The 16,478-nt window shown below is 41.1% G+C and overlaps 1 protein-coding gene across 1 annotated transcript; it reads left to right on the forward strand.

Moving 5' to 3' along the window:
* Nucleotides 1-3,718: 3,718 nt before the first annotated feature.
* On the forward strand, nucleotides 3,719-15,520 carry LOC146969310 (phospholipid scramblase 2-like). Its single transcript, XM_085759978.1, has 8 exons — nucleotides 3,719-3,873; nucleotides 4,443-4,520; nucleotides 7,938-8,218; nucleotides 9,457-9,499; nucleotides 9,640-9,860; nucleotides 11,516-11,677; nucleotides 13,774-13,935; nucleotides 14,040-15,520. The coding sequence occupies exons 2-8, from the start codon at nucleotides 4,508-4,510 to the stop codon at nucleotides 14,097-14,099; spliced, it is 942 nt and encodes a 313-aa protein (XP_085616104.1). The 5' UTR covers nucleotides 3,719-3,873; nucleotides 4,443-4,507; the 3' UTR covers nucleotides 14,100-15,520.
* Nucleotides 15,521-16,478: the final 958 nt, after the last annotated feature.

The following is a 16,478-nucleotide window of genomic DNA, read 5'->3' on the forward strand; positions in this document are numbered from 1 at the left end:
GATCAGGCATGTATAAATAAACCGAGGCAAGGCTGGCAGCATGTCAGCAGGGGCAGAGGCCAGATAGGCTGCGCTGATTACCTCCTTTATCAGGGACAGGCATCATTAGGGGCCTCGGCCTGGGTGTGTGGCTCTGTCCCTTATGGCAATACAGGACCTAATGTCCTCCTGAAGACGTAAACTGGACAAAATCAGTTAGTTTAGTTCAGGTTAGTTTATGGTTTGGGCTTTTGTTTAGGGTTATTATCAGCATCAGCAAGTCAATTCAATGGCACTGTATAGCTACTTTAAAGCGTACTGATATCACATTTTCAGGTGTCATTAAAAATATAGTGATACATTAAAAAATATATGTACAATAGGAAATAAGCCTTTTTTTCTTTCTTTTGCAAGTTAAATGAGAAAATTATATAATTATTATATCAAAAATGACATGCAGCTTGCCACAGCCATTCACCAGCTATCTTAAAGCAACACAGCTATCTTAGCTCTCTACAAAGGTTACTGACAACGCCCACCTCTAAAGCTCATCAATTAACATTTTCATAGTTTGTTTAATCCCAAAGAACACAGTTGTGAGTTTATGTGAGATTAAGTGCTGGACAATTGTTTTGGCTAAATACACTTGTTTTCTTTGTGCTAAGTAAAGCTAACCAACTGCTATCTCTGTCTCAAAAGCAAACTGTAGGCTATTGATCAAAGTGTTTCTCCTTCTGCACTTGACCACACTTTTTTTCACCACCATTAAATAATTACAGAATCAAATGTATCAAGTTTTTCATATTCACATAGGCTACACATGTCGAATTCCATGTCGAATAAAGTTGGAATAGCCTACACTTCTTTTTTTTTTTACCTCCTTTAATGAAATGATTGTGAATGTGATTTATTCTTGACAGATAAAGTGCATATCTTCTCAAAACCTTATTGATCAAGCTCTCCCAAACAAATCACTGTAAAAATTAAACCACAATTAACCTTTATAATATAGGAATAAAAAGAGAAATGTGCCTGAAAACAAAATTTTTCAAACTTTATGGGCAACAGTAAACAGGTATTTCAACCATATAAATCTTTATTTTTTGAAAAGTGAAGTTGTTGTTTTTTTTACTAAAAGTGAAGTTGCACGGAAATATGTGGTAAATTTCCCATAAAAGAGTACAAGATTGGATTACGTTATTATAATATTAGCAGGTTAAAAAACAGGACACTTAAAAGAAGTTTTAAATTAATAATACATTTTATTTGCAATACACTTTAAAGCCTCATTATTACAAAAAAAGATTAAACATGCATTTGCAAACATGATGGTAACTAGCCTTATAATTAAGGTGAATGTTTGTTTTGGGTAATGTGTCGTGCATGTGTGTGTGTGTGTGTGTGTGTGTGCTGAGTGACTTCCCCCATACCCCGCCCCAGTCCAGTCCCCTATAAGTATCAGGTGCCAAATATAGCCTGGACTCAGAAGAGCTGCTCCCTGCAAACACACTCAGAAAACATTAACAGGAAAAAATACACATAAACAATAAACAAGGAAAATATTTGTCAGATTGAAGTGATCCATTTGCACTTTTGTTAGAACAAAGGGGAACATTGTCAGTGTTGATAAAAAGCAGTAGTAGACTTTTGACTTTTTTTTTGTTATCACAGGAAAACCAGTTGTCACTAATGACATTAATGGTGACTGTTGTGTTTCATATAACAGGGGTAATGTTGTTCTGGTGATGATCTCCTCATTATCAGCCAGATATGTAATATTCCTCCGTGCACACCTCAGTTTTAATCTGAGATCCTGTGAAACTCAGACCCAGCTGCCTGCTTTATGGTCAGTAGATTTAAAAACATAATGTCTCAACCATGAGTCTCTTGGATTGTTTTTTATTTGTAACATTTACAGCATCAGATTTTTTCTTACTAGCAGATCATAGTAGTAGTGACATATGAAGCATATTTTATATATAAAAATATGTTTGACTCTTTATACAGGGTTCCTACGCAAGTATGGAAAGTGTGGAATTGATGGAGTATGGAATGGAGCATGGACTTTACACATTTCCAGGTCTGGAAAAGTAAGGAAAATTGAAACTATTGTATGGAAATATATTTATCTTAATACTTATCTGGGTTTGGTCTTATCTGAAGTTATTTGGGTTAATTATTTTATATGCGCTATTGTACCTATAGCTACAATCTCCTGGAAAATATTTGGTTACATAATGTCACACAAATTCAGAATAATGAAAACAAACAATTAATTGCATAATTTATTTACATGATAAACATCTAAATACTCAAATGCCACAAATTATTTGAATATTTTATTTGAAAGTATGGAATTTCAAATAGGAACCCTGTTTATATGTCAACATAACTGATATTGAGTCTAATCAGTAATCTATCAGCATAACATAATATAACATGTTGATTTATTGCTTTTCTAGCATACAGAGTTGCGTTACCACTGGTGCTCAGTGAATGAGATGTTCAAAGTTACTGGTATACAGAAAATACAATGGAGTGTGTGTGTGTGTGTGTGTGTGTGTGTGTGTGTGTGTGTGTGTGTGTGTGTGTGTGTGTGTGTGTGTGTGTGTAAAAAAAATCTACTCTTTTTTTTATGACATGCAATTTCATTATCAGACAAAGTCACATGCTGAGTTATAAAGACATTCCAGTTTGATATTGATATCAAACTGGAATAGGAAGATTTAATCAATGTGGAGAATATGTTCGAGGTTTTAACTAACATTTCTTCGACTACTTATGTTTTATCATTATGTAAGTCTTTTACTTAGGTCCTAATGCCATAATAATAATGTTTTAATGCCATTCTTAGATCTCCTCAGTGGGGGCCTTCTGCACTGGGGGCTGTGATTGGCCCTGGCTACACTGGCACTGCCTCCTGGGTTGCTTCAGCTGGGTTGGGTGGGGGGTCTGCACCCTGACCTAATGGCCTCAGTCTAACTGCCTGGATGGACTCCATGGCAGCGTCCTGGTGGCCATGGGCTGGGACCAACTCCTGGGGTGATAGTGTCTCCTCACCTGGTTCCTCCATGCTCAGCCATAGGTCATAGCACTTTGTGCTGCAAATTTGTATGAAAAGTGCTTTATAAATAAAGATTTATTTGATTTGATCACAAAAGACTCATCACCAACTCACTTCTTTTTTTCTTATTCTTTTTCTTTTTTCTTTTTTTTTTTTTAAGAGAGACATTCTAATATTGAGTTTTACTTTTATTGAACAAAAAAATGACCATCACCAATCACCATAATGTGATTCCAAGCTACTTTTACTCATTGCTTGTCTATTATTAAGTGTCTATTATTTATTATGTAAATATTGATCACCGACCTTATAATATAATATAATATAATATAATATAATATAATATAATATAATATAATATAATGTGTCTGTTACTGAGATACTGGCGCCCTCTAGTGGTTCTTTTGAATATTGGATTTATCAGACTTGTGCTAATCTGACACATGCACCGATGATAATTTACATATCGTCAGTCCTCCTGTGTGCAGCTGCTGTCATCATGCAACAATGAACCTTAACAAAAATATTTCCCTGTGTCCGTCAGATACACGGTGATATTGTCCTGATGTTCAGATGTGGTCACGGTCACAGGAGCGTGGCGCGTGGAGAGGAGAGGGGGTGGAGAGAGTGAAACTGATGGGAGGGAGGAGTGGCAGCAGCAGCAACAGCACAGAAAGAGAGGGGAGGAACAGGTTAAGGGAGGACGACGAGTGAAAAGCGTCTCCTTGGCTCTCGTGTGGTCTCAGTTTCCTTCCACTGTGGGTTTTTCTTTTTTCTTTTAATACTTTCACTTTCTGGTCGGGACAGAGAGGACAGCAGCTTCTGAGGAGGTGAGATCTCTGACACACTTTCACACTGTTTCTCAGACGATCAGAGGAGCGTGTGTGTTTTATCAGGGTTTGAGCAGACGCAGTGGCGGAGATAAAGCTGGACGGGGGGGGGGCTATAGTCTGGGTCTAAATGTTCCACATATGATTATTTTATAGGTGGATTTGGATACATTTATATGGTCCAAGCCGGAAATCAAGAGTTCTCTACTAACTGTATAGTGAAAGTAAATGTGGAGACCAGCACAAGGAGGCACTGAGGGTGGGGGGAGCCAGTGGAAAAATTAATGACCAACTCCACACACACACACATAGGCTACACACATCCCACCCCTGCAGAGACATGTTGTTCCCACAGCCATATTTAGTCTTCTCTCGTTGTTCAGAGCCGGTCAAACATTACATGTTTATAGGGTGACAGAGATCAGTCAGCTATGATTGTGTGACTGAATGAGGTTAAGCGTTTGTTGCTCTTTGACTCTTTGTTAATGCCACTTTCTGCCTCCTCCTCCTCCTCCCTCCCACCCTCTCCCCCACCCTCTCCCCTTTTATTCCTCCTGTTTCCCATGGAGACCCTGGGAGTGGACCAGGAAGTGTGTTTGTGTTTTACTCAGAGACTCCGGGCCAGCTCCTCACCATGTCAGCTCCCGGTAAGTACCGAACCTTTCCACAACTGAGAAGCTTTGAAAAACTCATGCTTTTTTTTTTGTTATTATTATTATTTACACAGAAAAGTGACAATAATTAGCAGCTGTGGTTTCATATGTCAGATCTAAAACTGAGCTCTTCCAGCTTTTGTAAAAAAAAAAAAAAAAAAAAAAAAAGATCAGGCTCTTGCATCTAAACTTCCCATCAGATTTTCCTATCACAAATTGTCCACTTAACGTCACTGTGTAAATGAATGACCTCCTTGTCCTGCCCCCACATTCCTGCACTGGCCTGAAATTTTATCCTCCCTGAGGTGGTGAAATGAAAGGAATTACTGGAATATTTTGCTCCAAAAAAACCCTGTCTCTGACTCTGATCAAGCTCACGCTGACCTCCTCCTCCTTCTCCTCCCTCCTCTCTCGGCATGGAAAGGAACAGGTTTAGGGGGTGAAAGGTGTCGTTGTGTTTGTGCGCACGACAGTGTTTGCACATGACGGTGGTCTGCCTGCAAACACGCGAGTTGATGTCTGTGTTTCTGTTCTGTTTCCTGACAAGTCAGAGAAAGGAATGCAGTGAAGAGGTGGAGCAACGACAAGCTGCAAACTGGTGTTGCTCCTTTTTTTTTTTTCCTTTTTAAACGCATATGAAAAGCAGAAGTGGCAGCTGGGTTTGGCTGCTTTCGAACCATAATCTCTGCGACTTTACTACATTAACTCGGCCTTGAAACTGAAGGCCTGCTCTGAATTTAAATCAGGAAGCCTCTCTTCGCTATGAAATACCGGTAGTTGAATGACCTTTAACGTGTCATGTGATGTGTTTTGTCCTGTTGTTGGACTGTCCTGCCAAACTGATCCAAAACCAGTTCTGTAAGGTGTGACTCAGCACTAATACACTGTAGGAATAAAGGACACGGTGAACTTACTGGTATACATGTGCAACAAGTGATGTTAAATGGAAGGACGCCAGCCATGACATGAGCACCACCACCCACAGAAAGAACCTACATCCACCCTAAAGACAACCACAGGCGTACAGCTGCACGTATAAAAAGATGACTCAGCTGTGAGAGATCTGATCCCAGCATGCTCCACTGATCTGGATCTTATTATCAGCACAGTTACCAAATCGACACATGAGGTTGTTACAGGGTCACATCACGCGCTTTAAAGACAAAAGTACAGTTTTATTGGGAACCAGTGATATGATAATGGAGTTACAGGTTGTTGAGATAAAGCTGTGGTGAAAAGTGAAGTAATCTGTGTAAAAAGTGAAATTGCCTGTTGCCTGTTGGTTTGATGAGCTGATGTGTAGAATGAATTTCTCCGAGACCGATTAATATCTTGAAATTGTTTGATTTTAGTTCATAAACCCCTTCAATATTAGATTTACAATCATATGTTCACATTTGAAAGGCTAGACCAGAGAATATTTGAATTTGATTGACAAATAATGTATTGTTTTCTGTCCCTTATTTACCTGTCAATCAACCAATTGTTTCTGTACAACATTAATTATAAAGCAGGATTAGATTTGTGACAAGTGTCCTTATATAGGATCATTCTGCAGTAGTTATGTCTCTGCAAACGGCAATGAAATGTGTTTGTTTTTGAAAATGAAATATTGAGCTTCCTTGTCTCTGGATAAGGTTTTTGTGAAACAAAAGAATTGTAGGTGTTTTGTTGCACTCAGCTAAAAGCGGGGAAGTATTGAATGATAGGAAAGCCAGGAAACCAGCTGTATGCAGGAGAGAGAGAGAGAGAGAGAGAGAGAGAGAGAGGACTGATCGTTGGTATGAAACTCCAGGAAACGTCCTCAACGCCCTCTTTAAGAGAAATGTGTGGTGGTGACTCTGCATCATCCGTTAGCGAGTGACCACATGACATTCAGCATTCCTCCTCGTTAAACCCAGACGTCGTCATACATGCACCTCTCCATCACAGCCACTTCCTGGAGCCTGACATCTGAGATCTTTTCTACATTACCAGTATAATGTGAACACTCAGTGGTTACTTGAGTGTTTTCTCATAATATATTTATTTATTATCTGGATAGAATGTGGCCTTTTTTCAAGGATGTTTATCAGTTTATTTTTTTAATGAGACGGTGCTTCCACTGAAACTGAAGTCTTTAATTAATCCTAATCAGTAGCTCTGCTGTAAACTGTCACTTAAAAACTTTAATGGCTGCTGTAGTTTGTCTCACACAGATAACAGTGTCTGGGTGGAGTCTGCATGTTCTCCCTGTGCCAGTGCCCCCCCCCCCCCCCCACTGGCATTAACTTAATTGGCAACTCTGATGTGTGTGCATAGGTGTTGAGTGTGTGAGCTTGTGGTAGACCGGTGTTGTGTCCTTAGTGTAGCCTCATGTGTTAGCTGAGATTGGCTCCGCCCCCCACCGAGACCCTGTAGCAGAGTTACTTCAGTGGCACAGTCCAGTATTTCCAGTATTAGCTGTTTACTTGCTTCTCCTCTGTGTGTTCAGCCTCCACTGCAGCTCTGCTGATAAGCAGCTAATTGGCTTTACTGTCCCAGCGGGGACAAAATACAGATCATCCACAGTAAACACACATGTATCACGAGCACAGTCAGAGCAGATCATGGGAACATGCACAGATCATGGCTTCCCCTTTCTGTGTAACAGCGATGAGCTGAGAGCTCATTTCTGTTTCTAGTTAATTTATTTTATCTGATTGTAAGGTAAGAGCTTGATATATCCACATGGTTGAGACATGTGATATGTGTATTTTGCTTTGTGTATGTTTTTATGGGTTGTTGTATCTGTTTCATGGTTAAAATTAAAGGGATAGTTCAACATTTTGGTAAATTGGTCCATTGCCATAATCCCTATGGTTTTAGGAGTAGGTTCGTTACCTTTAATTGTCGGTGCAAGCTATTTTTAGAACGGCGGAGCAGAGCCGCGAGCTGCTCAGAGCTACGCTATGGAGGCTAATGGGATTTCTTTGTTTCCCTCATCAAAACGCGCATCAGCTGTTTTGCATGAATTTACCTCTAAAACAACTCTGTCTTGTTCCGTTATTATCTCATAGTGTGGTGAATGTGCAGGTCACAACTTGTCCACCAGAGCATTTTGGAGTTGTTGGATTGTGTATTTGATGAGTTTGATGAGGGAAACCAAGAAATCCCATGAGCCTCCGTAGCGTAGCTCTGAGCAGCTCCACCGTTCTAAAAATAGCTTGCACTGACAATTAAAGGTAACAAACCTACTGCTAAAATTATAGGGATTATGACAATGGGCCAATTTGCCAAAATGTTGAACTATCCCTTTAAGATGTTGTGCATTGAGTTTGAGACTCAAATAGTAGACAAAGACTTTTTCAAATAATTCAAACAGTGTTGGATAAAAGTTGACTGAATTCACCTGTTGAGGATGTTTGTACTGACTAACTCTTTGTTTCCTAGGTTACCCAGACAACAAGGCTCCCTACCCCATGCCTCAGTACGGCGGTCAATCTGTGGCCCCTTATCCCGTCCCCCAAGGTGGCTATGGAGACCCCAACGCTCCTCCAGCGGGCTTCAACATGGGCTACGACCACAGCCAGCCTCCGCCGGTCATGTATCAGCCAGGCCCGGCGCCGGGGCCCGAGTACGGCGGCCCACCGGGGGGGATCTCCCCGGCTCCGGTCGGGGCTCCAGCCGGCGTTGCTGTCGGGGTGCCGCCAGGGCTGGAGTACCTCACACAGGTACGGGCCGCGGAAATAAAAACAAGCTTTGTTTGAGAAACGCCTCAAGATGAGTGATGTCACGCTAAAGGCGGATTATCTGAGCCCCACTCTGTTTCTGACCATTCATCTCAGTGATAATGAGCCAAACCATCGGTCTTTGACAGAGATTCAGCCACAGTAGAGGGAGTGGTGTGTAAAAGCCAAAAGCACAATTGACTCAGTGTCACATGAAACTTTGTTTGTTTGAAGTGAGATTGTAAAAGTGCATTTATAACTGTAGAAAAAATAGAGGGGAGGGTGAGTGAAAAAAGAGTAAAAAAAAAAAATGTGGAGTGGCTCAAGGTGCTCTTCAAGGGAAAATAATAGAAATAAATTGAGAAAAAACTGACTGTCTGTGGAAGGATGGTGGTGCAGTCAAAAAAGAGCTCCCGAGGCACTCTTGAGGTGTAGCAGAGATTTTAATAAATAAAAAAGGACAGACAGTGAGTTTTTTCTCAATTTATTGCATTTATAACTATGTTTTATTTAATTGGGTTACATAATGTGTTTAATGCACTTCAGCACAGATAAAGTCAAATTCATTACGAAGTACAACTGTCTTCAGGTGGTGTAACATGTTGTGAGCTGTTGTACAGTAAAATAACCTGGAGTGATGTGCACAGTCGGTGTGTTCAGCTCTGTGCAAATATCGAAAGGGTCAACTTACAGCAGAAAGTAAAGAGAGGCATAAAAGGCATAAAAGGAAACTCTGTAGTAAACAGGTCTCTCAACTTTCATTTGTTGACTTTTCACAGAAACTACATCGTCGGGTTATTTAGTTTTTGTTATGAAAATTCAGATACTTTGCATCGCAGGCGAGGGGGCTTTCCCTACATGTTTGCAGCTTTTCTCTTGTTTTTAGAGGAACAGTGAATTTCCTCTAACACAGGGCCGTTGTATAGGAGAGAAAGGTGATGATAATTCTAGGGGCCCAGCATCCAGTAGGGCCCACAAAAAACCCCAGTAGTCTAATCTTTGTATGACTGATTTATTCTGCATAAGACCCTGACTAATACTCATAGTAATGCTGCATTAGCATCAAAACAAAGTAGGCTAAATAAAAAATGATAATACATACGTAGTCTAAGATAAAAAAACTGGAAAAGTTAGTATTCTTTAAGGGGCCCCAGAATTCCTAGCAACGGCCCTGCTCCAACATGATGTTATTTTCCATTGCCCCTCTTCATTTTGCCTCCCGCTGTGTGTGTGTGTTTCAGATCGACCAGATCCTGATTCACCAGAAAGTGGAGCTCCTAGAAGGTGAGGCCAGAAATATTCACACTGTCACATTTACTGTTGCCACTCAGTGATAAACAGGTGATGCACCCACCGGCTCATATCGATGAAATGAGCTCTGTCCTGTTGCACCGTTTCCGACCTTTGCCCTCTTGTCTCTCCAGCGTTCATCGGGTTCGAGACCAACAACCAGTACGAGATAAAGAACAGCCTGGGCCAAAAGATCTACAAAGCCAAAGAGAAGAACGACTGCTGCACCAGGAACTGCTGCGGCTCGCTGCGCAGCTTCGACATGAAGATCAAGGACAACATGGACAGAGAGGTCATCCGACTCGTACGGCCTTTCCGCTGTGTGTCCTGCTGGTGTCCCTGTTGCCTGCAAGAGGTGGGTCGGCTTCCGTGGGTGTGGGTGTGTCACTGCGTTAGGGGTTAGACTAAGCTGTTAAGACTCATTTCACATTGATTTACTGCACTGTATGTGAACAGTTCAACAGTCGATTCAGATTACTCACTCATATCAGAGCTGTAACATTTGCTTAATGTGTGTCAAGGTAAATATTAGCATTATTGATGTTAATATTTAACCAAATCGATTGTCTGAGGAGAACAAACCATTCAACTTGTTGAAGTGGTGCATTCAAAGTTTAGCTTTGATTGTAAAAGGAAATTCAGCTTATATGAAAAAAGTTGATAGTAAAAACTCAATAAAAGCAGATTAAAGAAGTAGTAATAGCTCTGAACTCCACTAAGGTCAAACAAACAACTCAACATGTCTTGTGGTCTAAGATGGAAGTTGACTGTCTTTTGCAACAATATACGGGTGTTAACAGCCTTTGTATTCAATGGTTCACACAGTTCTCGTTGCAGTGTTGCAACGCCTGTTGCTGCTGTGTAACTGTATTAGTTTCATATTGATGGCAGCGCTCATGTAAGCATTATTAGAAGCTGCTGATGTCATATGCACTGTTACTAATACGGCTAATAACTCTGTGGAAAGGGAGTTCAGCATTTTCTATCGCCACATCTGGGTTATTTCCTGGAACTGCACCATTTAAAACATTTTTTACATCAAGATCCATATTATTTCTTTACATTTTATCTTAATCCTTAGTATTATCTCCCTCAAAATGGACGGAAATGATTAAATAGGTTAGAAAAAAAGGTGAAAATAAGGGTTAGGAGTTAAAAAAATAAAAAAAATCCTGGGCTGCCTGTGTCTCGCCCATCCATCAAGTTTGATGCAAATCGGTTTGAACTTTTTGCATAATATACTTGATGGAGGTGATATGTTTGGCGATGTTCTACATTTGTTTAATCGTCATAAAATACTACAGTTAATTGATTGTACTTACAAATACTACCTCTGTATCATGTTACCAGAAACAATGACCTAGTTAATTGGTTGGTTTTCACTAGGTACCACTAAAAGGAAGTGATATTATTAGGTCTTGTATGTTGAATTACCCCACTTTCGTTTAGACTATTAGAAATGAGAAATATTGGCTCTTAGTATTAAAACCAGTCCAGCCTCACGGCTCTCACCGGCTCAGGTTTGGAGTCGTCTGTCTCTCCTGTTTTTCCTTGTGTTGCTGTCAGTTGCTGAATGGCCTATCACTGTCTTTGTGCACCAGTCTGCTCAGGCCGGGGGTTTGTTATGGCGATGAATGGCCCTTTGTTCAAACTATCTCCTTGACTCCCTCCATTCGTGCACCTCTGAGACCTCGCTCTCTCCCTCTCTAATCACATCATTGGCATCGACCGGCCGGCCATGTAGCGTTCCCATTGGCCGGGATCCAAGCTCCTATTCAGACATACTGCGGCGCTCTGTTTGCCGACCAGACAGGAGCCATGTGATATGTATTACTTTTGTTATGTGGTGCCAGTTATCATTCTTGCTGTCACGCGTGTCGCCCTGTGATGTTTTATTTAGAACTGTCATGGTCAAGAGGAAGGCCAGATTTTCAAAACTGTGTGGAATCGCTTTCTAATTTTGCGTCCTGTCAGCTTGTTTATCTAACCGTGTGTTTGTGTGACCCACAGATGGAGGTCCAGGCACCGCCCGGCACCACCGTAGGCTACATCAAACAGGACTGGCATCCTTTCGTGCCGCGCTTTTCCATCCAGGGAGCGAACAAGGAAACGGTGATGAAGCTGGAAGGTCCCTGCTTCGCCTGCAACTGCTGTGGCGACGTCAACTTTGAGGTGGGAGCCGGGACAGCTTGAAATTGAGCTTTGGTTTGGTAACCGCCACGTGGTTTTGGTCTCAGAATGTCCTGTTACAAAGATTATCCACTAAAAACTGCAGCTCTTTCACCATGAATGGAAGCAATTATTGGACGCATTATCTTAACCGGCACAAGGGAATGATTTGATATTCAGGAAGGTACACTTAACTTGCATCAGATTGAAACACCAGTGTTACATTTGTGGAGTGCATGTCTGCAGTATCTCATTAGCTCATAAATTAACACCTCACATCCTCTTTGCTTAAAGGGATAATTCAACATTTTGTCAAATTGGCCCATTGCCATAATCCCTATAGTCATAGCAGTAAGTTCTTTATCCTTATTTGTCAGTGCAAGCTATTTTTAGAACGGCAAATGCAGAGACTGCTTGTCAAAAAACTGTGCCCGACGGGAACGTGCATCAGCGGTTTTGCATGAATTTGCCTCGAGAACGACTCCGTCTTGTAACGTTCTGCTATTATCTCATAGCGTGGTGAATGTGCAGGTCACAACTTGTCCACGAGAGCGTTTTGGAGTTGTTGGATTGTGTTTTTGATGAGGGAAACCAAGAAATACCATGACACAGATCATGGCTTCCCCTTTCTGTGTAACAGCGATGAGCTAAGAGCTCATTTCTGTTTCTAGTTAATTTATTTTATCTGATTGTAAGGTAAGAGCTTGATATATCCACGTGGTTGAGACATGTGATATGTGTATTTTGCTTTGTGTATGTTTTTATGGGTTGTTGTATCTGTTTCATGGTTAAAATTAAAGGGATAGTTCAACATTTTGGTAAATTGGTCCATTGCCATAATCCCTATGGTTTTAGGAGTAGGTTCGTTACCTTTAATTGTCGGTGCAAGCTATTTTTAGAACGGCGGAGCAGAGTCGCGAGCTGCTCAGAGCTACGCTACGGAGGCTAATGGGATTTCTTGGTTTCCCCCATCAAACTCATCAAATACACAATCCAACAACTCCAAAATGCTCTGGTGGACAAGTTGTGACCTGCACATGTAACGGATGTGCACTCACTCCACCCATAAAAGACGTGCTAACCAACCCGCCAAGTGGTTGTCAACCTCTTGGCGAAGAGGTTAGCATCGTCGCTTCCAGTGCGGGAGGTCGTGGGATCAAACCCCACCTAGGGCAGGCCGTGAGAAACACAACGCAGAGGGCCAGATATGACATCGGCTACACACATTCACCACGCTATGAGATAATAACGGAACGTTACAAGACAGAGTTGTTTTAGAGGTAAATGCAGAGACTGCTTGCCGGAAAACTGCTCCCGACGGGAATGCGCATCAGCTGTTTTGCATGAATTTACCTCTAAAACAACTCTGTCTTGTTCCGTTATTATCTCATAGCGTGGTGAATGTGCAGGTCATAACTTGTGCACGAGAGCGTTTTGGAGTTGTTGGATTGTGTATTTGATGAGTTTGATGAGGAAAACCAAGAAATCCCATGAGCCTCCGTAGCGTAGCTCTGAGCAGCTCTGCTCCGCCGTTCTAAAAAAAGCTTGCACCGACAAATAAAGGTAACGAACCTACTCTTAAAACTATAGGGATTATGGCCATGGGCCAATTTGCCAAAATGTTGAACTATCCCTTTAATCTATGCAAAATGAAAAGTGTAAGAACAACAGTTTGTGGAGAGCTCATGTGGAGGGTTAATTCTCTAGTTGTCTGACAGCCTCAGTGTACCGCCACCGGATTACATAAACATGACTCGACATGTTAGGAGGTTAACTTTATGGGTGTGTTTAGGTGGAATTCATGACCTTAACACAGAGCCAGGTATCTAATCTTAATGCTGAGCTAGTTGCCTGCTATCTGTAGCTTCATTATCCTATTGGTATGGGAGGGGGGTCACTCTCAGTCTTATCGCCTCACTATATTGTATTACAATATCAAACTCTATAAATGAAAGATCCAACTTCCAAATGAATCTAAGTTTGGCATATTTTGGGAACGCTTCATTCTGGGTCTCCAGCTTTTTCCTGTAGAAAACCAATGTTGTGCTAACTTGACATGACAAGTGTATCAACAACATGCACTGGTTTTCTCCCCGCAGCTGAAGGGGAAAGATGGTGGTCAGTCCATCGGTCGCATCAGCAAGCAGTGGAGCGGCCTCCTGAAAGAGGTCTTCACTGATACGGACAACTTTGGCATCCAGTTCCCGTTGGACATGGACGTGAAGATGAAAGCTGTGCTCATGGGAGCCTGCTTCCTCATTGTGAGTTCTTCATCTTATAATAAGAAGTAATTAAAATAGCTGATTTTAATGTGTGGGACCCTGTTGAATGACGACCCTTTTCCTTGTTTGTCCTCATATTACAGGATTTCATGTTCTTCGAGAAGGTCGGGGAGGCCAACCAGCGCAGCACTGTGTTTTCATAACAGGAAAAAAAAAAACGATGGGAAAACAACAGCATGAGAGCAAGAACTTTCCATTTCTTTTCTTTTTTCTTTAAACAATCCCTCCATCACCAGAAATCAGCCAATATGGTGCCAAATCCAGGATCATTTTATATATGCCCCCAAAACAATATTGCACTAATGAACTCTTGAAACCAGACGACTGTCAAGGAGTTTTAAAACAAACAAACATCTAAACTCAGTGCCTGACAGTGGCAGCCATGTTGCCAGGTCTCTTCACACTCCATCCAATCCGTAGACATGTCGTCTATTTTAAAATGTGCACTCCCGGCTGAAAGTTGACCTCTGCCAAAGAAAATCAACCTTACACCCTCAATCTACTAGTCTGTTTCAGTGCCTACACAGAAATGAATGGATGGACTTCACCATATCACTTGTTTGAATATGCTTTATACTACACTGGCATTAACATTTCATATCAATGTTGTATTTTAACAATTATTAATATGGTATATGAAGTGTATATATATAAGTGTAAGACTGCTGACGCGTAGTGCTGTACATATAGCCAAGCTAGCGGCCAGCCGTGTGTGTCTGTTGGTTTCCCTCCCCGTCTATGAAATGTTGTGCCATCCAGTCCTGTTCCCTTTAAAACCACCACTCCTAATGAATTCATTCATCCTTTCACTTTTTATTTAGCACCATCCTTAGTTTAATTTGCTCTCTTCCTGCGTTTGTGACCAAATGCATGCAAACCTTATTACAAACCTCATTATCCTCAGCTGTATCTTCTTGTGAAGCGATATGTTAGCATGTAAGCAAGCTAAATAAACAGGGTTAACGTTTTAAATATTACACCTGGTTAACATACAGCATATTAGCATTGTTCCTGTGAGCATTTTAGGATGTTAACACATTTAGCTTAAAGCTCTGTTCAACCACATACTGTAGTTTTAATGTTCTCATTAACATAATATAGGAACACATGTAATTCAAACTAAAATAAGGATATAAAAAACACTAGGAAACCTAATTATTAGCCACATTTAACCAGCTATTGTGATAATTAATGGGAGAGTTATTGAAGCCTGTTAATCATAGGTGCTAACAGTATGTACCAAAGTGCTCTTTCTCTACCTCTGTACTGCCTTTCTCTCCCCAGAAGCACCCTGTGTGTCTTCAACCCTTTTGTACATATGCTAACAAATCTGTAGTAAGGTCTGCAGGGTAAAACCTCTCTTGTGTTTTTAGTTGTAGCCATGGGGACTGATGCCATGGTCCAACCTCGCCCTCCAGTTTCTCCAGACACCACTGTGTTGGACCAGAGCCAGTGTTAAGACAGGAAGGAGAGAGAGAGAGAGAGACAATGTGGGTTAAGGGTTAAGTTGAATGACATTTTGAGGAAACAGTGGAAATTAAAAACAAAACAAAAAAAAGGAAAAGTTGAGGTCAGTGAGTGTTGATCTGCTCTGGAAAACCAAACCGGTGGCGTGTCCGGGGCATGTGAATGTGAAGTCCTGAACCGTTTTTAGCTCATTTTGCAGGTCCATGTTTGCAGATGTACGTAGCTGTTTGATGCAGCTTCTTGAATATCTTTTTTTTTATCATGCTTGGGAAACAACATGGGTGTGCCTCCAATGAGGCTTCGTTGCCACTAGTGCTCTCATATCCACTCTCTGTTGACGCTGCCTGTAACTGAATGTGTTATTCTCTCTGCATGTGTGCAGTCTGACCTCTCATAAAGAAAAAAGAAAGAGGCCATAGGACGTAAAATACATTTAATTACTAACTTTTTAAAGCTGGCAGCACATCTGTTTCTTGTGTTTCTATCAAAACCATTTTATATCATTTTCATACAACTTCCGGTGTCTTGTGTTTGTTAAATAATTTTTTTTACAGAAAAAAAACAACATATACCTTGTAGTCTGAAAAATAAAACGAATGTCATATCAAACCTTCGTCAGTGTTGTGTTGCTCCGCTGCGTTGTCCAGGAAATTCTGGGGAAAGCCCACATCTGGTTGTGCTTGGAAAAAATGACTTGTGAGGGAAATCTAGTCTCTAATTTTCTGGCGCATGAGACCTGTTCCACTAAAACTCTCTGGCAACCTTTTTCAACACACTTTATTGGTGTCAGTCTGTGCTTCCTTACAGTCTTATCTGTTCGCATTCATGTTAACAGAAAGATTATACCCATGCCCTACTTTAAATACAACAACAGGAGACACAGCGAGGGCCTGACTGCTCCACCTCCTGGAGGCAAGTGAGAAATACAAGCACTGGACTAAGGAGCATGTCTGCACATGTCCAATGCTGAGTCCAGGGAATACTAAAAAAGATGGTTAAGTTATTTCAATGGAAGCATATGAGGTTGTTTTAATCATCCTTCATTAAGAAAATAT

This window comes from Trachurus japonicus, chromosome 18 (assembly GCF_045865225.1).
Source record: "Trachurus japonicus isolate A0001 chromosome 18, Traja_1.0".
Lineage (NCBI taxonomy): Eukaryota > Metazoa > Chordata > Actinopteri > Carangiformes > Carangidae > Trachurus > Trachurus japonicus.